We start from the raw sequence: 21,714 nt of genomic DNA on the forward strand, positions 1-21,714 counted from the left end.
GAATAAAAACTGAGGGAGAGCCACGTGGTGGTGGAATGCTTTAATCTCAGCACTTCAGAGACTAATGCATGTGGATCTCTGAGTTCGAGGCCAGCCTGGTCTACAGCATGATTTTCAGGATACCCAGAGAAACCCTGTCTCAAAAATCAAACAACAAACAAACAAAGTGAGGGAAAGACATTAGTAAGAAGGGGAAAGACATCTTTTTTTCAGTCCCAGAATGTTGCAGGCAAAACATTCAGTAGTACCCACTGTGCCTGAACAATCTGACTGGCTAAGCAGAGCTTGGTCACCTTTGTCAGCGGCGACTGCGCAGGTGCAGAGCTGCTTGGCAGCGGTTGGTGGCCAGAGGCCACTGAGAGCTCAAATGGGCTCCTTTCTTCCATGCGTCAGGGTTGCTATTTTGGAACCCTCTTAGCTGAATAACACAAAGTCAGAGACGGCTACAGAAATATACTCCATTCAGTGAGCCTGAAATCCTCATCAAGTGAACTTTCCACTTGCCGGGAACACACTCCTTCCTCTGCACGCTGTCTGAGCCTCTGCTTCAGGCTTCGATCTCAAAATGACTTCCTTCCCCCACACTGGTGATCCCATGACATCCTGTCCTTCCCTGGGCACTTCTCCCATCGTGCTCTGTGGAAAGGACAGCCGGGCAGAGGGCAGAGGATGGGTTCTATGTTCACCATTACACTCTTTTGACCTGACAGACGCATGGTCCCTTCTCAATGTGTTCAGGTATTGTTTGATGCTGGGGGGGGGGGGGGCGGTACAAAATGATAGAACTAAGGAGAGAAAGAACAAAATATACAACGTTCTGACTGCTTCACAATAAAGGTTTCAAGATTTGAGTTGGAGAGATGGCTCAGCATAGCACTTAAGAGCACTGGCTGCTCTTGCAGAGGTCCTGAGTTCAATTCCCAGCAACCACATGGTGGCTCACAACCACTATAACAGGATCCAATGCCCTTTTCTAATATGTCAGCTACAGCATACTCATATAATAAACAAACAAACAAACAAACACGTCTTTAAAAAACAAAACCAAAATCATTTTTAAAAAAAATTCAAGATTTGCAGGGGTGGTGGTGCACACCTTTAACTCCAGCACCCAGGAGGCAGAGGCAGGTGGGTCTCGAAGTTTGAGGCCAGCCTGGTCTACAGAGTGAGTGAGTTCCAGGACAGCCAAGGTTAGAGAGAGAAACCCTGTCTTGAAAAACCAACCTAACAAAAAAATCCAAGTTTTAAAACAGCATCATGGTGGGGCGGGGGTGGAGGGTGTCTCTAGAGATTACTCGGGATAATATCTGTTGGCTGGCACTGTCTTGAAGGCAGCATCTACAGGTCTCCTCTGAAGGGAATTTATCTATCGGAATCTCAATGTAAGGGAAACATCCATGTACTTGTGGGAACAGGCAGGATTCTCCAGTCTCAGGGTCAACCCCTACCATCCACACCCATGTCCAGCTGGCCACGTCTCTAGCCTTAACTTTTTCTGGACCAACAAAGATTTTTCTGTTGCTGAAATGAGAAATATTCAAAAGGTCCTGAATCAGGCCAGTCACTGCACTGACTATAAGTCACTTAACTATAAGGCTTGGAATTGCTTCTCTGTCTCTCTCTGTGTGCACTGTTCATCTCTTTCCTGTGACTGAGTGCTTTTTTCCAATCAAGCACTCATTCTTACAAGTCTATGCAGGAAGCGACAGCCTTGTGCAGACAGACAAACATCCACAGTCCATCAGGGAAGCACCATTCCCTGCATCTGGACTCCTAGGGAGTCATGTGGGGATGTCCCACAGTGGGCCTTCACTAAAGACCAAGAACTCAATGCAACCACGCAGGCAATGCATAAGCCATTCCTGCCCCCCACCTGCCCTGTAGGACCAGCAGGTAGGATTCAAGCATGGCCTCAGATTTTGGCAAGAAGAAGAAAATACAGTCCTTTGGGTAAATCTGATCATTTTCCTGCCGAAAGGTTGTAACTTAATACCCCGTGTTGAAAGCCCTGAGGGCACTACCACTGCAGAGCTCACCATTCAGTATTTCGTCTTTCTCAAGTGCAGAAATGTATACAAAATTTCTCTTTTAGCAAAAGATCACTGTGTCTTAAAACTGTGTGAACTCTCAAATCTTAGAAGATTCACAGTACATCAGAAACCATGGGAAACAAATGTAGCCAGTACCATAAGACATCATTGTAATGAGGACTGGAAATGAGTCTGCGCTCAAGGTCGATGGCAAGAAGGTCATTCCTCAAAAAAACGTAAAGTAAAATGAATAAATAAATAAATAAGTAAATACAAGTTAGTGGTGCTCATTTAAACTACTGAAAAACTCTGAACTACTGTGTATGTGTTCACAGGGGTGGACCACTAGACACACTAGAAGTAAACACTACTATGAACTTAGAGTCTCTGGGTTACAATGATGTTGCGGTACAGGTTCAACAGGCTCCACAGCCTTCTCCCAAGCATCACTCTGGTGGAGGGTGATGCTGGTAACACAGGAGACTATGTACAGACGTGGGTGTGGATGGGGGAGGGTCTGAAATAGCTGCATCTTCCTCTTAATTTTGCTGCATAACCCAAACAACTCTAAAGTGCAAAGTCCTTTTAGAAAGCCTTGGGGCCAGAGAGGCCACCAGTGGTTAGGAGAGTTTGTACTCCTCCAGAGTACCTGACGTTGGTTCCAAGTACCCAAGTTAGACAGCTACCAAGCTCCTGTAACACCAGCTCCAGGGAGTCTAATGCCTTCTTCTGGCTTCCTCGGGCCTCTGCACACAAGCAGCATAAGCACACAGACACAGATACATAAGGTTGGTTTTTTAACGCAAAGTGTGCCAGGTGTGGTGGCACATGCTCTGATCCCAGAACTTGGGAGTTAGGGAGCATGGGATGGGTTCAAGGCCATCCTCATGCACTCAGCCAGTTCAGGGCCAAGCATGGCCACATGAAGCCCAGTCTTGAACAAACTAGGAAAAGAAAACAGTCAAACTACTCAGGAATGGGCCCTACCCTCTGGCCTCAGACACTGTGATTTAATTGTTATGAAGTGGACCCAGGCACTCAAACCTTCAAATGCCCTTAAGAGTCTAAGTCCAACCATTCTCTCTGGGACACCAAAGAGGAAGTCAGACCTTCACTAGTGATGTCCTTCCACAGGAAGACCTAGCCTGAGGCTGACAAGCTCTGCTCTGTGGATGACTGAGTAAGGTTCACTGGTAAAAGAAATGTTATGGACCTGAGATTTTAAAAAACGAAGGCAATGCTCTATTGTCTTCTTAGACACTGTTAAATGTACACACACAAAAAAACCAGTAACCAAATCTGAGTTAACCATGTCTCCAAAGTCCCTAGATACACATATAATACATACATATAACCTCGGAGAGTGGGCAAGCTGTCGTGACTTTAATGGTTAGAGATGTGCATCAGGAAGGAAGGAAACATGAAGCTAGTGTATATTTTATAGCACAGTGGCAGATTCTACTGAGGGCTTGAACCATAGCTCTGCTAGGTTCTGAGAAATGTAAGTGAGCTAACTGTGTGTGGAACCTAAGCCTGTTGCCAACTATCCCAGCATGGGGCGAACAAGCTAGCCGAGTGGCTCACACACGGGCAAGCCAGAGAAATGGTGGGCAGAAACATCTGTGTGCAGCTGGAAGCGGTGTGGATTGCTAATATTTTGGGGCAGATTCTCAATTAAATTTGATTTGAATGCAAATTTGTTCATGCCATTTTCTTATTTAAAACTTAATTTAAAAGTGCCATCTTTGGATAGGCAGTGATGGTACACACTTATAATCCCAACACTCAGGAGGCAGAGGCAGGTGGATCTCTGAGCTCGAGGCCAGCCTGGTCTACAGAGCGAGTTCCAGGACAGCCAGGGCCACACAGAGAAACCCTGTCTCAGAAAAACAAAAACAAGCAAAGAAAAAAAAGAGTGCCACCAACCCTCAGCATGACCTCACAGGCTTTTCCTTCCTTCCTTCCTTTTTTGGTTTTCAAGACAGGGCTTCTCTGTGTAGCCTTGCTGTCCTGGAACTCACTCTGTAGGCCAGGCTGGCCTTGAACTCAGAAACCCACCTGCCTCTGCCTCCCAAGTGTTGAGATTAAGGCGTGCGCCACCACTGCCTTGCCCAGCTTTGCTTTTTTTTTTTTTTTTTTGTCACAGGCTTTTCAAAACCAGGGTCCCCTTTCTGATTTCCATCTGAGGTGCCACACTGGAAGCCGGAAGTGCCATGTCTCACTGAGCCCACTTCCTTCCAAATCCGCAATAACATTTATCCCTTTGGTTATTTTTCTCTGGGCCCAGAACCAGGCCGGTCTCTGTGAAAGCCCCGCCTCCCGAGGTTCCATCCAAGGAGACTGGTGAGGCTGGCCCTGATTTGATGATCTCTGCCCTGCTACTCAGCATCTCTCTTCCTGCACCTCACTGCCGCAGTCCGCTGAGGCTGCACCTTCCGGAGAGAAACAAACTCTTTTGATTACTGGTCCGGCAGCTGGCTTGTGCTCCCCAACTGGATTCACAGTTTCTTTTTAAAAAATTCTTTTTAAAGATGTACTCTTTTGTTTAATGTTTTTGAGACAGGGTCTTACTGTGTAGCTCTACCTGGCCTAGGACTAGCTTTGTAGATCAGGCTGGCTTTGAATTCACAGAGATCTACTTGCCTCTCTGTCTCAAGAGTGCTGGGATTCAAGGCATGTGACACCAGGCCCAACTAAAGATTTATTTTTATGTATGTGTGTATCTGTATGTGTAGCATGTGTATCCCACACGTATGCAGGTACCCATGGAGGCCGGAAGAGGGTGATGGATTTCTGTGAGTCATCCAAAATGGGAGCCAAACTGGGGTCCTCTGGGAAAGCAGCCGGAGTTCTTAGGGGCTGAACCATCTTCCGAGCTCCCTGAACAGTGTCGTGACAGTCTTTATGTCCTGGTCCCCAGCACACCTCCAGATACAGTTGACAGGAATGAGAGAGACAGATACGGCAGTAATCTTGGCACTCAGGAGTTAGAGGCAGAAGAAGGCCTTCAAGTTGAAGGCCCGAATGGGCAATCCGGTGACGTCCAGACAACCCTAGGCGGCAGAGTCAGATAAACTAACAAAACAAAACCAACAACCCTCCCCCCTCAACACACACACAACTTATAATGGTGGTAGAACACTTGCGTAGCATGCACAAGACCCTAGATTTAACCCTTACTAGCACAAAGAAAGGAAACAAAACATAACAAACACACCAACAACTGCAAGAACAGACAGGCAACAGTGGTCTTTTAAGATTCCTCTACAATGATATTATGGCTAAAAAACCCACAGAAGTACTCATTTTAAAGTAAAATAAAGAAACCAATTTGCCCTTAAGTCAAGCACTCTGACTCCTACAAATATCTGGTGAATGTATCCAGGATCAATTTATCACAGCCAGAAAGAGTTCATGTGCAAATGCTCTTACACTGGACAGGAAGTCAAATATGAGAGGGATGGAACATCTGTGTCCCTCTTCCTGCTGTGGCCCAGCTTTATTAGAATAAAAAAGAATGTTGTCAATAAAACCGGTCAGATGCAGCTCGTGTTCGCTGCACAGCTCGCTGCACAGTTACACGCTGGTTTCTGCAGGGACATACTGATCAGACACCATACAAGGATGTGTGCTTTCTCATAAATCAAGTGTGCTGACACATACCTGTAATCCCAGTACCCAGGAGGCAGAGACAGGAGGATAGCCACAAACTTAAAGTAAACTCTAGGCTGGCAAGAGATACAGAGCAAGACTGTGTCTCAAAAAACAAACAAAAAGTGAGTGCACACAGAAAGTATGGATAAGCTCAGAAAAATGACCTCTGTGACAGGAACGGGACTATCCTGAGTGTGGGCTGTCACCATTTTTCCACCATTTCTTCATACTCCCATCAAACCATCATCCTGAAGTACATGGTTAAAGTCAAAGTGAAACGCCACAGGGAGTAAGAAATGCTTTATGAAAGTGCATTTGAGTTTTATCCAGGATGTCAGGAAGACTCAAGATAGACCAGAAGTACATCCTGCAGAAACAGAAACAAGAAGTCCTGTTTAATGCTCGGGAGTGTGCGGGTCCAAAGGGTCTGAACTAAGACGAAGGGTTTTCAACAGGACAATAGCATCACAGTGGGCTTATTGGATGAGATTGGATGTGACATAGAAAAAAGAGAGACTCAGAACAAAACTTTCCCAAAGGATTCTTTAAAATGTCAATTCTACCCTTAATATCAAAAAATACTAAACTCCCAGAGGCAGAAGCTGATCTTAAATTATCTAAAACTGATGCTACTAAGAAAATCAAGTTATAAAATTCAAATACTTTAGATAGGTGAGGCTTTCTTTTTTTAATATTTATTTATTTATTTATTTATTTATTTATTTATTTATTTATTTATTATGTATCTGAGTACACCATAGCTGTCATCAGACACACTAGAAGAGGGTATTGGATCCCATTACTGATGGTTGTGAGCCACCATGTGGTTGATGGGAATTGAACTCAGGACCTCTGGAAGAACAGTCAGTGCTCTTAACTGCTGAGTCATCTCTCCAGCCCCAGGGTGGGTTATCTGTTTTGTTTTTCCTAATTCAGATTTATTTTTTAGTTTATATGAGTGCTTGCATTCATGTGTGCTTGTGAACTACATGTCAGTCTGGTACTCGGAGAGGTCAGAAGATGGCATCAGATCCCTTGAAACTTGAGTGGCAGACTGCTGTCAGCCACTATGAACACACTAGGAACCAAACCCAGGTCCTCTGCAAGAGCAGCCAGTGCTCTTAACAGCTAAACCATTTCCATAGCACAAAGGGATTTTTTTCTTCCTTTTTTTTTTTTAAGAAAAAAGAACGACACATGCTGAATTTCTTTGAAATAATTAGCAATAAGAAATTCTAGAGCATAGTGAGACAACCAAATCTCTACTCAAGGTCAGCCTGATATATGTATGAGTCCCCTCCATAGTAAAACCCTGTCTCCAAAAATGGGGAAGAAATGAATAAAATACATTTATCAAAAGCTCTTAAAGCTTTATTTTCAAACACCACCACTACCACTTCGATGGGAATCTTACCAAACATTTCCTCGGTTTCATACTCCTCACAAGATGGTTCCTTACAAAGCAAGAAAGGATGGTTGCTATACTGTGGAGCAGCACGGCACCAGAATGGAAAGAGGAGGCAGCATCTCCTGGTGACCTGCATGGAGGACAGTGACATTCCTGCCAAATACAGAGCCTGACTCACCAGACAGCGGACTGAGGGACAATCTACAATGTAACTGGGCTCTATTGTTTATATTTCATATGCTTTAATCTAAATGCACCCAGGAGGCAGAGGCAGGCAGATCTCTGAGTTCGAGGCCAGCCTGGTCTACAGAGTGAGTTCCAGGACAGCCAGAGCTACACGGAGAAATCTTGTCTCAAAACAAAAAAACAAAGATAGGGGTGTTAATTTTTAACAAGAGAGAAGCGCCCTGACTAAAGGTGACTAACGAGACAGGGACGACCATGACATGAAGGATCATCTTAAGACAACTGGCAAACTGAAGCCACATACTGCACAGTAAGACTATTTCAATATTCATCTTCCGATTATGATAGGGACACTGGTCGTACAAGAGAGTATCTTTAGAGAATGCCCAATGGAGTACTTGGCAGGCAGGAAGCATCATTTCTGATGCTGAGCTGGGAGGGAGAGGGGAGAGATTCGAATGGTAACATTTAAACAACCTGAAGGCAGACAGTATTCTTTGTATTCTTTTGCAACTTTTCCTTAAGTGTGAAATTATAACAATATAAACATGAATGAGAAAAGTAAAGCAGAATTTCACATCCCCCTGCAGACATCTGAATGACCATAATTCAGTGATGCCTTCGTAGCCTCGTACAGGCAGGGTGATGAGCCTGCCCCACCTAGAAGTGCCCAGCCTGGAGACTCAACCTGCACATGTGTTCTCAACTCCCCACCGCTTGCTCTGTTCAGACCAGGTCAGCTGCCTTGGGTCACTGCCAGCCTCAGCAGCTCCACACCACCTCCTCATCAAGTGTTCCCACATAGTACAGGCTTCAGGACTGTCTGGCTCAGGTCGCCTTTACAGATGAAAATACTCTAGGCCAGAAGGATGATTTATTGAAGGTATCCAGACCGTACAAGAGCATGATGTGAATAATCCCAAGGTTATTTCTTTTCTCTTGACACCATGCTCATTTACCAGTGCATACAATAAGCTGAGTCTCTTGCATAAGAGCTAAGCTGGACGTAACGTCACATGAAAACTGGTGACAGGTAAAGGGGCTTCCATCCCTGGGGCCCACACGGGACCCACACGGGACACGAAGACTCCTGCAGGTTGTGATCTTGCCTCCCCATGCATGGCACAGCACTAGTGCATGCATGCACATGCATGCACACACTACATTTTAAAAACCTTAGCAACGTGAAGAAATGGACTATGCCAAACTAGTTTCCGCTTCCTGTGGGCTTTGTTGCTTATTCCGATCCAGTGCCTGAGGATGTGCAATGTGCTTGCTGTATTTCAGGATTTTCATATAACTTCCTCCCTACTTAGCAGAGAAACCCACGTTCTCATTGTTTCAGAGTCTCTGGACAGTTTACCACCTCCGGTGTGGCTGGCTCTATTGATCAAAGCGTAGCTCATTACCCTGTGAGTTGTATACACAGAGAGACTACAACACAACCTACAACACAACCGAGGGTGAAGAACACAAACTGTTACCTGGGTGACAGACACTTAGGGCACCTCACGCATCTAAGACTTTCCCAGACACTTTAGATAACTGTCTTTTGCTTCCTGACACACCATAAATGTTGAATGGAATGAAAGCCCTCAGTTCCTCAGGGTCTGTCTCCCTGGAGGTGAGCACTTACCAGACTCCAGATGGCAAGAAGAGCCCAGAACAACCAAGTCCATCAAGTCACCAACTGTGATGCCAAAGTTATTTGACCAATGAACAAAATAAAAATAAACAGTCTCTTACGGAAGGATCATGTTACCAGTAAGATAGCGCAAGGACCTTTGAGGAAGCTAACAGGAAACTTTCTAAGTTGCACCGCCATTTTAAAAATAATTTTCAAATCCACATGTTTGTGTGAATTTTCAAAGAGAAATGTTTAAGTAAGTCTTGGCTAAGAGGATACTATAGCATCATAAGAAATAAGGGAGTTCTGCCTCTCTCTCTCTCTCTCTCTCTCTCTCTGTGTGTTTGTGTGTGTGTGTGTGTGTGTGTGTGTGTGTGTGTGTAAGCAGGGTCTTTCACTTTACCTGGAGCTTGCCAGACTCAACTAAACCAGCTGGCCAGAGAGGCCCCAGTGATTCTCCTGCCTCTGTGTCCCCAGCTCTAGTTTTTTACCTGGACACTTCAGTGCTGGCTCTTACGGAGGAGGTGCCTGTACAATTCACATCACTGTTTTACTTGAGTGACAAGGACTTGACTGGCTGAGCCATCTCCCTAGTCCAGTCAGAAAGTTTTTTAATACTGATATAAAATGATCCCCAATATAGATTATTAAATGAAAAAAAGTAAACACACCCTATACAAAATTTAACTCAAATAGATCAGACTTAAATATAAGAAGTAAAACTAAACAATCTAAAAAAACAAAAACAAAAAACCCACCGGAGTTACCTGTTGGGAACTGTTATTCATCAGTGATGGTTTCACAGAACCAAAGCAGAACCAATAAAAGAGAGGAAGGTAGGGCTGGGGAGATGGCTCGGCAGTTAAGAGCACTATTCTTCCAGAGGACCTGGGTTCAATTCCCAGCACCCACATGGCAGCTCACGACTGTCTGTAACTCCTGGCCCAGGGGATCTGACACCCTCCCACAGACATACATGCAGTCAAAATACCAATGTACATAAAATAAAAATAAATAAGAGTATAAAAAGATAAGATGGGTAAATTGGATTTGATAAAAATTAAAAATGTATGCCTCAAACTCTCAAGAAATTGCGATGAAAACTCTCTACTAGGAGGAAATATTTGCCAGCTATGCCTAACTTGGCGTGCTACTACAGGTCAAAGAGAGACCCTGTCTCAAAAGCAGTGGCGGGCTGGGAGGTGACTGGGGCGGGTGCTCAGGGCTTTAGAGCACTTACTCCTCTTGCAGAGGACCAGGTCCCAGCATCCACAGGAGTCTTATAACTTCAGCTGTGGGAAATCTGATATCTCGTCTGCTTCCTTATGTGCAGTTCAGTCATGGCACATTTGCACAATAAAGGAAAAAATCACTCATACACATAAGAAAATATTTTTAAATCCAATAAGCACAACCGAGGTAGATAGTGCCCGAGGAATGATAACGGAGGTTGGTCTTTGGCCTGGACCTTTCACACACACATTTGGGGTGAGGGTGGGTGCAGGAGTGGGGCGGAAGGTGGGAGGATAGGGCAGGGTGCAAGGAGCAGACACATCACCCTGGCCCTTTACTCCATTCTGACTTCCTTAGAACTCCTGCCCTGCTCTCCGAAGAGTTATGAACCTGAAGCAGATGTAACGTCATCAGCTCAACCAAATTTTGCATCGTGAGTTCAAGGCCAGCTAGCTGGAGAGACACAGTAAGACCCTATTTTACAAACTCAAAATAAATAAATACCAAAACATATGTGTATTAGAAATGTTGCATAAAATCACCTTCCAGATACTTCTAAATGTTGTCTATCAAACAAATAAGTTTGCATCACAGACTTGCCCCCACCCCAAGATACCTCAGCATGTATATGTGAATGCTGACATTCCACGGTTTAGAAAACCAATTCTGGTCCTGTCATTTTAGATAAGGGCTGCTCAACCAGGAGTGCCTGCCTCGTTAGGTTACTTTAGAACTGAAATTAGTTAATGCTTGCAAAGAGCCTAAAATGGCACCTGACCTAGTGCATGTTCCATATACTGTAAGAAATAAGCCAACAGCTGCAAGAACACTTAGGTACATTCCTATTGGACAGACTTATGCCCAAAGAAAATTATTAACCAAGAGATATTAGCAGGGGAGGAGGCTGAATTAGAACACTTAGGATATATATGCATTAAAATGTTGTGGAAAATCTCATTACTTTGTATCCTAACTTAAAAAATGAATAAAAGGCATTTATTTTATTTCTCTTTTCTCTGACGTTACCATTATTGGTAATGAGAATAAAGCCTTGGTCCTACTTACTTTCTGTCCATTACTTCTCTGCCCCAATGGTCTCTAAGCACTCAAGAACCCTAGGCATCTCCAGTCTTCCACTATGCCCTGGGGCTCCTGTGAGTTTGGGCCTTGTGTGACCCCTGAGTTCAGTGTTTCTCAACTTGTGGGTCATGACCTCTTGGGTGGGGGGGGTGAATGGCCCTTTCACAGAGTCACCTGAGATCCTCGGAAAGCAGATATTTGCATTACAATTCATAACAGTAGCACAATGACAGTCATGAAGTAGCAAGAACACTAATTTTATGGTTAGGGGGGCGTCACAACATGAGGAACTGTATGAAACAGTCGCAGTGTTGGGAAGGTTGAGAACCACTGCCCCAGTTACCATGCCTGTCCAGCCATAGAGTGCTCTAAACAGGTCAAGGTTTGCAGGGCATCCCTGCGCAGAAGTCTCTGGCATCAGGAGCTGAGGCTTCCCAGCTCCCTCCTCTCAACATGCCTGCTTGTGTGAGCGCCGTTCATGAGGAGGGAAAGCACTGTCAATCCTCCATGGCTAGGAGGTTCCTGAACACAAGCTCTGGCACTGTCTGTCTCTCAGTCTCCCCCTCGTCTTTGCTGGAGTGAACAGAGACCAGAGGAAACAAGGCACTACAGACCAGAGGCTGAAGAGAAGAATCAGGAAGGAAAGCTAAAAGCAAATAAAAGGCCCGCAATGCAAAAGTCAAATTCCCAAACCTCCAGGTGACAAGATTTAATCATTAAATGGAGAGCAGGACCTGTCTCAAGAAATTTTGCTTAGGGATGTAGCTAAGGGGAACTGTGAGGCCAAAGACAGGTTTCTTAACTAGAAATTCTACAGCACATGTGTGCTGCCCAATAGTAAGACAGATCTGCATGGGGACGAGAACGCAGATGGAAGAGCAGACACAAGGCAGAGGTAGAGCTTTCTCCGACGTGAGGGACTGCCAGGTGCGTACAAGGAAGGGCCAGGAGGGACAGCCAGGTGCATTCAAGGAAGGGCCAGGAGGGCTGGGAAGGGAAGAGCTTGCCAGGAAATGATTCCAGCAATGGCTGTGGAGAGCTGGAGGCTCACAAGCAGCCAGGAAGTGACTAATGCACCGAAGGGGGGTGTGGTGGGGAGGGGGTAGCAAGACCACTGTCTCTGTGAGCTCCAGCAACTTGGAGTGGGGCTTGGGAGACTGCAGAGAAGAATAGGGCTGTTATGTTTATGTTTCCTGATAAAGGTAAGAGTCGGAGACATACGGACCCCGCAGGAGAGAAGGCCAGGCTAGGAAGAATCAGTCTGAGAGTGAGCAGGACCTCAGAGAAACAGGGACTTCCTGTAGGGAAGGGGTCATGCAGGCAAGAGGCCTACAGGGAGATGACAAGGGATAGGTAAACTGAGTGGGGGTGGGGGGAACATCTGCCCATGTACCCCAGGCAGACGTCTGCTTGCCAGGCCCCCTTGGGCTGGTTGGGTCGTCATTGTATAGGAAAGCAGTACCATGCAGGGAGCTTAGACGTCACTTTTAAGATTTGTTTACCGTAAATTATCTAAGCCGCACGAGTTTAGAAAGCTTTAACTCTGATTTTAAAAATTCAAGTCAAATGCGGTGGTTCATACCAGTGAACCCAGCACTTAGGAAGGCCAACACAGGATTACTGTGAGCTCAAGGCCAGGTTGAGCTACACAGTGAGTCTGAAGCTAGCCTGGGCTATATAGCATGTGAGACTCTGTCTCAAGTATATACACACACACACACACACAAATAAATTAAATAAAAGGGTAAAAAAATCAAACTCAAAAGTTCCTCTACTGAAAACTTTCAGTTGTACCAGCTCTGCAATCCAATGACCGCCCTCAACAAACACGTGGTGATTTCCTACTGTAGCCCAGGCACTTTCCTAGGCTTTGCGGTGGGAATCATCCTAAAATAAGCATTCTATGCCAGTAACAGTGGAAGAGAGGAGATGTCACTGGTGGACCAAAGCCAGGACAGCTCCTGAAAGGCTTTGCTGCGGGGTCCAGTCTGTATCCTCATTTTATGCTCTGAAACCACAAGGTGGAGTGGGCAAACAAGCAAGGTTTTATAGAAGCCAATTGGCAGTCGGCAGTTTCTCCAGGTCATTTTGCTTCAGGTAGCAGGTGAAGTCATGTTTGGTCAATAGGCAGTACAAGCAGTGCTTGAAATAAATCGCTACGTAAGTCAATAAGGCGTCAGTACGTAATAGCTGGTCTTTTCGACCTTATTCTTCCTCTGCCTCTGTGCTGATTTATATCATCATCAGTAAAAAATGCCAGGAAAGAATAAGCATGAAAAAATAATACCCGAGAGAGAGAATATAAAGCGGAGTAATGCGGATGAGGGCGTGACAGGGTCAGCAGGTATGTAAACAACCTCACTGTGAGCAGCACGCAAGAATTTTGAGTACTGGAACTTCTCAGTCCAGTGTTCTTCACATTTAACACTAGTCTATACAGGTGAACTTATATAGCACAGATGAGACTGCTAAGGGGAAGGAGAAAAGGGAAGAGTTTTGATACAAGATCAAAACACAGACTGGACCACACTGGTTATTTGTAGAGTTTAATTTACTTTCTAAATAGCAGGCCTCTGCCCTGGAAAGCTAAAGTCTAGGACAAGATCCTAATCAAGTTTCAAGGCTGAGCTTCCACAGTTACAATGTAACTGTCAGCAGCTTGCAACACTAACAAGTTGTTGGACCACCTTGCTGGAGAGACTTAAGCCCAGATAATGACTGGTCAATGGTGGGTGAGCCCATACCCTGACCTCAACTGCTTAGACTTGCATGTGTCTCTGGCCCTCTATTTAAACTTTAAACTTTCAGGACCCTGGGGATGGCTGGAATTGAGTCACTGGATCTCCGTGTGTCTTCCCAATGTGGCCACACTGAATAAATCTCTACTGAAAATTTTCTTTTTCTTTTTTTCTTTTTTGTTTTGTTTTAATTATTGATTTGACTGTTTTGACTTCTCAAGAACCTGGAGTCTTAGGGTAAAGACTGTGACCCCACGTTCTGTACGTTTCAAGTACTTAACATCTAAGAGGTGCGGATAGATGTCTGCTAAGTAACTGAACAGAACTTGAGAGGCTATTCTGGATGAGAACAGTGGTGTGTTCCTGCAGGTCCCAGGCTCCTGGAGGCTGAAGCAGGACTGCTTGAGCCCAGGAGTTGAAGACCAGTCTAGGCAACACGGTGAAAAGAAACCTCAAAAATAGAAAAGTCAGGTGTGGTATACACGTTTAATCCAGCCCTTGGGAGGCAGAGTCAGGACGATGCCCAGTTCAAGAACAGCCTGTGATAAAACAGTGAGATGCTGTCTCAGAATGTTTTGTAAAAGATGAGCCCTTATGTGTAGTTCCTTCAAATCAGCCCAGACTGGCCTCCAACTCATGTCAATCCCCCTGTCTCGACCACTCAAGTGCTGGGATTTCAGGTGTAAGCCATCATACCTGGCTTCTAAAAGAAGAAGAAAAGAATGGTTTTCTTTTATAGCAGAGCAGGTGACATTTCATTCATAACACAGTCCCTGCTTCTGCAGCTTTTAACACCCTGAATTTAAGATCACTCTGACCTCCCTGTCCCCAACGGCAATGTCTGACATCACACAATTCAGCCCACAAACAGTCTGATAAAGTGGAGTTTGGGTCTGTTCTGTGTTCCTTTGCTTAAACACAAATACAGCCGGCACCAAAAGAAAAAAAATGACAAAAACAAACAAACAAACAAAAGCCCACGCCTTTTCTGTTTCCTTAGGAGAAACAGGAAAACAAAAACAGAACAGATCCCATCTGATACATAAAAAAATGAATCTTGTCCATTTTCACCTTCAAGCTATTAACTAGGAGCTTAAATGAAAGTTGGTATTCCAACAGAATCTCACCTATATTCCTGGCTCGAGAGACTACTACATTAAGAACTTTTGCACGAAAGAAAGTACTGAGTAATGGATTTTGAACAAATTACATTTTACACAACAAAAGAATGAGTGGGAGGAACCCCCTCCGTGTTTTCTTAGCAGTTCGACCTCTCAGTAACCACTACTTAACTGAATTCTGAGACAGAAACAAGTACTTTGCTTTGAACAACACACACAAAAAGTCCTGGGGCAGACACTACTTCAGACGCCCCATAAAACAACTCGTCCAAGACGTCATATAAACCGAGCCGGAGCCTTTACCAAAAACTTGAGTCTGGTTTATTTGGTAAGGGCCTGGGAGGGGGGCTTTTAAAATCAAAGTAAAAGCATGCTTTGTAAATGTTCGTCTTGTCAAACTATCTTGCCCATGTTTACCATTAATTCGAATTCGACCGAATTCTTTCAAGCCTTTGCATTCTAGTCTAGAAGTAACATAAATTTCGTCTCTGTGACTTGCAGACCCCAGAGGTGAAATAAATGAGATTCTGAGTTTTCAATCACAGAGCCTTAAGAATGGATCTGAGCGCATTCGAAATAGATCTTACCAGGTAAAGGAAAAACACTGGTTTAAACAAGGAAATAAACCAACAAAGGCCCCACAGGTGAAAAATCCTGCAATCTTCCGCCATCTCCCAAAGGTGGAGAACCTCAATTCCAGAGTCGGACTCCCGGGAGGTCCTGGGCAACCCAGAATCGCCAGGAGGCGACCGCAGGGGACTGGGCGTGAGTGGGCTCCTGGGACAGTCCCCAGGGAGCTGCGAGGTAGGGAGCTCCCTCACCCCCCCACCCCCCACCCCGCGCCCTCTATGCAAAGGGATCCAAAGAAAGAGGTTCCTCGGCTCCCGGCCGCGCTCCCCGGGCGGCGTGCCCGGGCCCCAGAGCGCGCAGGCCGCGCCCCCTCCCCTCCGAGGCGCCCCGAGCGCGCGCACGGCCACGGAGCCCCCGCCCGACCCCGGCTCGGCATCACTCACACAGCCCGAGCATCGCGGCTAGCACCGACCACAGCCAGCGCCGGCGGGCCGGGGCCGAAATCAATGCCACGGCTCCGACGGCCTCTGCCATCCTGCTCCCGCCGCTCCGTTCCGCCCGGCTTCCCGCTGCAGTCGGCTGGCTTGCCTAAGACCACACAGCTCCGTCCGGATCACGGCTGCGGGCGCGAGGACACCTCCACGCCACCGCTCCCCGCTCCCGGCCCCAGTGGCCAACCGCCAGCCTTCTGCCCAGCTCCAGCCCCTGTGCCCGCCCTACTGCTCGCCCATTGGTCCTCCTGGCAACCTGGGAAAGAAACCATTGGACAACTCGACTCCCTGTCAGCCCCCCTCGGGCAAGGCCCCGCCCTCCGGGCCCCGCCCTTGGTATGATCTGTGCAGCATGCCCGCGTACTGTGCCTCTGCAGCCGCATTACTTTGAGCCTGCCTGCGTGGCTGGTCGTGGGGCTGCCCTCCGGCCCACCGCCGCCAGAGGCTGCCCTCCTCGCTGAGGGGCCAGTCCCACAGTTCTCTTAATGTCCCTCCCCGCGGTCTCTTCCAAGTCCGGATATCATTTCCGACTAGGATCTGCTTGGTTACTTCTGGCCTCACTCACCTAAAGAAAAGCAATTAATTTAGGGACCGGGTGGGGGAGGGGAGGAGTGAAGTGAAGAGAGAGGTGAGGAAAGACTTCCATTCAGTGGTCGAGATAGAAAAAGATCCACCATCTCTTTGACCTTTGCCGAGTATCTGTCTTTGCCTGAACTGGATCATTTGCGTTGCAACATGAGAAGTCTCCATCTTGCCCTAACCTCTGAGCAGGCCCTTTTTTGGCTTTTCAGAGGACAGGAAAGGAATAGGAATTGGAACTCCTTCCCGCCACCTAGATAACCAGTGAATGCACTTACTGTTTGTTTAGCATATCAACGTCCCTTGGCCTATAGATGAAAAGTTAGGACGGAGGCGGTGCCTTACTTCGATTCTGAAAAGTGCCGGCTGCTACTAGCTACCCAGCAAACCCTAAAGAGAGGGAGGATTCTGAGAATGGTCTTCAAAGGGGGAAAAAGGAAGGACCAGAACACAAAACAGATGAGAGTGAACGAAGAATGGGAAAATCCAAGTGAGAGTTTGGAGGAGGAAAACAAGTTTTAGACAGGAACAAGACTATAGGCGGAGCGTAGTCCAGTAGACCAAAACGCGGCCTCTCCTTTCAGGATTTTGTCAAAAGCCAGGCTTAACAGTGTCCTTCCGATGTTTTCGATGGCCTAGCCCCTTAACCTTGCAGTAGAGCAAGTTCCTAATTACCAGGCAATTGGAGAAAACCAAGAATGCATATCGCAGCTATTTTGCCTTTTCGGTGAGCAGGTCCTGCAAATCGGTGGCTGTAATGCACTTTACTTTCAAGGAGCACACATTGGAGTTTTAATAACCAAGAGTTTAGCAGGGAAGTAGAAAAGGCAAGCTGTGGAGGAGTCTGAGAAAGAAGGACTGTCTCAAGTTTGAGGTAAGCCTAGGCTGCATCAGGAGTTCTAAGGCAGCCTGTGCCACACAGTGTAGACTAACTACCCTGTGAGACTCTTAAAACAAAAAACCGACTAGGAAAGGCAAACGCAGAGGACAGGAAAGTGTGTCGGGCGGACATGAAGCAGCTCCCAGTTTCGAGGGAGAGAAGAAAGAAAGAATGTGAACAGTGTATGCAAAGGTGGGGTTTTTTTGTTGTGGTTGTGGTTGTGGTTGTTGTTGGTGTTGGTTTTGGTTTTTTTGTTTTGTTTTGTTTTTTGGGTTTTTTTTTTTTTTTTTTTTTTTTTTTTTTTTTTTTTTTTTTTTTTTTTTTTGCTGATCCTTAGGTTATCCCGTGGGCAACAGAAGGGGAGTGGCCACGAAGTCAGATTTGTACTGAGAAGAGCACCTCATGACTTTAATCCCACCCTCAGGAGACAGAAACGGGGGTGGAGGGGGGGCTTTGAGAGTTTGTTCTACATAGTGATTCTAGGTCTGACAGGATTACTTAGTGAGACCCTGTCTGGGGGTGGGGGGTGGGGAGGAGGCACAGAGGAGCAGCATGCACAGGCTCATCACATAGGTATCACATAGACATGGAGAGGAAGGAAGGCAGCATTGAGAAGTGGCTCAGAAAAAGATCGATGTAGGAAATAGAATCAAGAAAAAGAGTTCTAAGCCGGGCGTGGTGGCACACGCCTTTAATCCCAGCACTCAGGAGGCAGAGGCAGGCGGATTTCTGAGTTCGAGGCCAGCCTGGTCTACAAAGTGAGCTCCAAGACAGCCAGAGCTATACAGAGAAACCCTGTCTCGAAAAACAAAAAAACAAAAAAAACAAAAAAAAAGAAAAGAAAAAGAGTTCTAATTCCTAGACTGTCAACCTTGCCTTTAGGATCAGTTTCTACTGCCTTTTCAGCCAGCTCCTTCCTCCAGGTGAGCGCCTCAGTCCACAGCAGATGACATCTCAGTCATCTACCAGGACCTGTTGTCTAACATCTCCATGATCCGGGGAATTTTGGTCAGGCTGTACCTCCAGGTCTCGGAGATCTAGACCGTCATGACTTACTGATGAACGTGCTTCTGAAGGTCAGAGGTCAAAGGTACCAAAAGCACAATAATGACAGGTGAGGGTCAGAGGTTAAAGGTGCATTGGCAAAGGAGCATCATCCACACGGGAGACCAAAGGCCTAAAGCAAGTACATCAGAGATGGGGCTGACACACTCAGAGGCAGACTTGAGGCAAACCTGAAGACCAGAAGCAAGAAAAAGTAAGGCCCCGTATGACCGGGCCGCAGAACAAATCAAGTACACCCTGATCAATTTCAAAAGCTACCGGGTTTAGTAAAAACATGAATCCTATTGGCTCGGTTGGTGTTCCGGCCTACGTGACCCCAGGCAGGACTTTCTTTAAGGATGGTTTAGAAAATGAAAAAAATGCTAACATCTCCAGCAATTCTATTGGCTCTGCTGCCAGTCACCATAACCAGCTACTGCTTGTGATCCATACAACACCAGAACCCAAGACAAATATGGCTGACATCTTCCTGTGCTATAGTTTAGTTTTACTGTGATTGATTTAGAGATAGAGATGTGTAACATATATACATATATTATGTGTGTATGTGTGTATGTATGTATATGTATATAATCATGATGTGCATCTTGTCTAAAAAATAAAGCATATTTAAACTAAAAATAAAATGTTACCACAATGGCGCACTCCTTTAATCCCAGCACTCCGGAGGCAGAGGCAGGTGGATTTCTGAGTTCGAGACCATCCTGGTCTACAAAGTGAGTTCCAGGACAGCCAGGGCTATACAGAGAAACCCTGTCTCAAAAAAACAACAACAACAACAAAAAACAAAAAACAAAAAAATGTTACCACGAGAGGATGAAATACTGTGGTCTGTGGGTAGGGGCAGAAACATGTTCTGAACTCTGAATGGATGACCAACCATTAGACGCAAAGATGACTCCAAGCATTGGTGCTATGGCACAGCCAGTGAAGCCACTTGGCCACCAAGCCAGATGACAACTTCAGACCCTAGAACTGACTGACAGGGTGGAAGGGGATGATAAATTCCTACAAGCTGTTCTGTGACCTCCATACACACACACACACACACACACACTCACACACATACACAAAATAAATAAACAAACAAATAAATAAATAAATGTAACTTCTTAAAAAATTATGGATCCAAGGTGTGATGGTTTGAATGAAAATGGCTCATGTGTTTGAATACTTAGCCAAATTGCTTGAGAAGGATTAAAAGGTGTGGCCTTACTGGAGGAGAAGTGTCACTGGTGGTGGGCTTTGAGGCTTCAAAAGCCCACACTAAGTTGCCTTGGTCATGGCATCTCTTCACGGTAAGACCCTGGGCCACCCTGAAAAAGGTTTGCCTGAGCAAAATTAGTTTCATTAACAGTCCTGTAGCAAAGAATGCCTTAGTAAAATATCTCTGATCCAGAAGAGTTATTTTTGCTAGAAAGATTTGAAAGTCTGGAAATTAAGGTTGTAGTTTTTTCTGAACCTAGAGACAGAAAATGAGAAGGGGGTAATAATTACTACCCCTTCATCCTGGGGGCGAAGGGGTAGTAATTATTAAAGGAAACAAGGAGACAAGATAAGGGCAGGGACAGGGGTCCAGCTGCATGCCATTACCCACTGCAGCCCGGGAACTTTCCTTTAGTTTTCTTTTTCTTGGTTTTTTTTTTTTTTTTTTTAAGATTTATCTATTTATTATATGTAAGTACACTGTAGCTGTCTTCAGACATTCTGGAAGAGGGCGCCAGCTCTCGTTGTCAGCCACCATGTGGTTGCTGGGATTTGAACTCTGGACCTTCGGAAGAGCAGTCAGGTGCTCTTACTCACTGAGCCATCTCACCAGCCCCCTGTTTTTTGTTTTTTCGAGACAGGGTTTCTCTGTGTAGCCCTGGATGTCCTGGAACTCACTCTGTAGACCAGTCTGGCCTCGAACTCAGAAATCCACCTGCCTCTGCCTCCCAAGTGCTGGGATTAAAGGTCCTTTAGTTTTTAGGAGCCTCATTTAGGTAAAACAGTACCCCTGGCTTCACCACAGCAAAGAATTTGAAGATGAGCCTGAACGAATAGGAGCTGGAGTTTGTGAAAAGACATCGGAACGTAGATTTTTAAGCACCAAGTTATGAGGAAGAGATACTCAGGAAGATAGATGTGTGTGTTTCTCAAAGAGCCGGCCACTCTTCCATTGCCTTTCAGACAGCTGCAGATGGGATTCAGGTGAGTTTCTGAAGCCATTGTCCTCCAAAGACTGTAAATAAGTTAGCTTCTAAGTAAGTTACATGCTTTTATTTGCGTGCATAGGGAGAGGCACACAGGTGGGAGTCAGAGGACAAGTCTAAGAGAGTTGTTTCTCTGCTACCTTGTGAGTTCAGGACACACTGTCAGGCTCCAGGGCCAGCACCCTTACCTGCTAAGCCATCAAAGGCTCTTGCTAAAGGGGTTAATAAATGAGACCACAGGGCAGTTCCTGAGGTGCTTCTGACAGAATTATGATTGACATGGCAAACTGATAAATTACTGAGATACGGGAAGTTGGGGTATCTTTATTGTAAGTTAAATTAGGAGCTGGAGAGATGTGGTCCAAATTTGATTCTCAGTACCCACTGGAGACAGCTCATGACTCCAGCTTCAGGACAGATGGAACCAAGGATCCACAAATGTGTGCATACACACACTCCATCACCACCACCACCACCACCACCACCACTGTTGTTGTCATCATCGTCATCAACATTGTTGTCGTCGTCCCCATAATTTTATAACCAAACCAAACCAAACAGGGACAACAACGTTGTAGAGTTAACAGCCTTATCTGCAAGATTCTATCAAATGTCTGGTAGAGAAATGAGGCCCTGCCCAAGGTCATGTTCAGGCCATAAGCCTGGTTCACTGCAATTTTAAGGTAGACTATCATATATACAAGAACTATTATAGACATAATTTTGATTTTGGTTGTGAGCAGCCTATCTCTCCAGAATATATATATATATATATATATGTATATATATTTTAAAGTACCTTTAGTTGATAACCTCCCTAGCAAACATATTGGGATTCTTGCTTCAGAATCTGGATTAGG

At 45.6% G+C, this 21,714-nt stretch overlaps 1 protein-coding gene across 2 annotated transcripts in view; it reads right to left on the bottom strand.

Annotated features, from left to right (window-relative positions):
* Positions 1 to 16,305, bottom strand: part of Mpzl1 (myelin protein zero like 1) — a 41,510-nt gene extending 25,205 nt beyond the window's left edge. For both annotated transcript variants that reach the window (XM_029481215.1, XM_021160641.2), the window contains exon 1: positions 16,091 to 16,305. In XM_029481215.1, the coding sequence (XP_029337075.1) occupies positions 16,091 to 16,181 (91 nt within the window). In that variant the 5' untranslated portion in view covers positions 16,182 to 16,305. The remainder of the gene's footprint in view (positions 1 to 16,090) is intronic.
* Between the last annotated feature and the right edge of the window lie 5,409 nt (positions 16,306 to 21,714).

This window comes from Mus caroli, chromosome 1, assembly GCF_900094665.2.
Source record: "Mus caroli chromosome 1, CAROLI_EIJ_v1.1, whole genome shotgun sequence".
NCBI classification, from domain to species: domain Eukaryota; kingdom Metazoa; phylum Chordata; class Mammalia; order Rodentia; family Muridae; genus Mus; species Mus caroli.